The sequence below is a fragment of the Halyomorpha halys genome, unplaced genomic scaffold (assembly GCF_000696795.3).
Source record: "Halyomorpha halys isolate HHAL.00 unplaced genomic scaffold, Hhal_1.1 Scaffold220.1, whole genome shotgun sequence".
Taxonomy (NCBI): Eukaryota; Metazoa; Arthropoda; class Insecta; order Hemiptera; family Pentatomidae; genus Halyomorpha; species Halyomorpha halys.
Window position 1 is genome coordinate 292,782 of NW_027104907.1, and position 1,655 is coordinate 294,436.

Sequence of the window (1,655 nt, forward strand, 5' to 3'; positions counted from 1 at the left end):
TTTTATATTTTACACATAAATAATAAATGCATTTGTATTATTACATAAATGAGAAACAGGGAAAATAAAATAATAAAAAAATTAAAACATAATAAAATGCTATATTATCAAAAACTAATCATAAAATCTAAAATAAATGGTCTTGAGAACATCAATTAAAAAGTTCTTTACCATGTAAATCCAAAAAAGTAATTAAAATGGTCTTGAATTATGTGATTTCATGTATAAATCTGAAAAAAAAAAAGTTCAGAAAAATATATTATCATATAATAAAATATACAAGAGACAATAAACAGTAAACCAAAAATATCTTATTTTCTACAAATTATTCTACTATAATAAAATACATCATACTTTAAAATCTTGTTTCATAAAATTTGACTAATAAATTAATGCGGTGGACCAAACCACATTTTACAAATTATACAACTGTTCATTTAATTTTACTACTCGTTGCTCAAATTGCATAACTGTAATTTACATGTATATTGTGCTTCCTTTTCTTTTCTAACTAGTTCAGGCTTTAAATTTTCAATTTGCTGAGGGAGTAAAATAAAATATTACACAGTGATCAGAAAAAACTTTTATGAAAAAAAAAAACTCTGAAAATAATGATAGTAAATTGGAAACAAGTTAGATAAATATGGCAGATGTGGTAAAACTTAAATTTTCAGATCACACTATCTCCAACAAACTTATGGTTGGTCAGTGTTGTGAAAAAGTTTAGATCTCATTCTGTTGACAGCAACTCATCTCTGTAATAGTTTCACCAAATTGTTGTAAATTACACCAAACCAACTCATTAATGGATACAGAGAAAAGGGGGCACATGACTCCCAAAGAAAAAGAAAATTTTATAATAAATCCTCCATATTTTGGAACTAAACAAAACAAGAGTTGTTTCATAATGAAAATCGAAATATAAAGTATACTTTGCTGTAATCAAGTAATTAGGCATTAAATATTTTTAAAAGTAAAATATACTTATTGTGTGTAAAACATATTTTCAAGATATTTCATTTCAAAGAAAACATACTTAAATTTTACCTAAAACATCTAAATATTCACATATTTAGGACAGAAAATTAGAGAATTAATTTAAGATAATTTTGGCAAGGAATTAGTATTAATTATAACTAAGCATGAATTGAGGAGGCTTGATCTTCTGATGATAGTGATTAACTCTTTGGTTCTCCTCTGTAATAAAAAAAGAAAAAAGTTTTCTGTTGAAACATTATAAAATCTGAATCATTTAGAATCAGAACCCAACATCATCGATTTTTAGAAAAAATTTACTTTTTAAAAGTGAAGTTTAAGTGCTGCTTTATCAATAGCTTGAAGGTTTTTTTTTCCCCACTTATTAAATTAAAAAAAAAAAAAAGATATAACAGATTTAGATTCTGAAAAACTCATTTCTGAAATCAACTTTTTTAAAAATTTATCCTTAAATTTTAATGGTTAACGTGCAGTTAAATGTATATATATGCGGGAGCCAAATCAGATGGCTGGTTCATGTATCAAATATGTCCAGGGAATCAGTCCTCAAATACTTACTCAACCTGGAAGATGTAGGGGAAGACCATGCTTGAGATGGTTAGATGAAGTGGAGGGAATTTAGAAAAATATTGATATTTGAAGATGGCACATGCATGCTT

At 25.9% G+C, this 1,655-nt stretch overlaps 1 protein-coding gene across 1 annotated transcript in view; it reads right to left on the reverse strand.

Moving 5' to 3' along the window:
- Positions 1–97: 97 nt before the first annotated feature.
- LOC106679792 (micronuclear linker histone polyprotein) overlaps positions 98–1,655 on the reverse strand; it is a gene marked incomplete in the record, with an annotated part of 37,409 nt that continues 35,851 nt past the window's right edge. Inside the window, 1 exon segment of the mRNA XM_067045989.1 lies at positions 98–230. Within this exon segment, the coding sequence (XP_066902090.1) occupies positions 193–230 (38 nt within the window).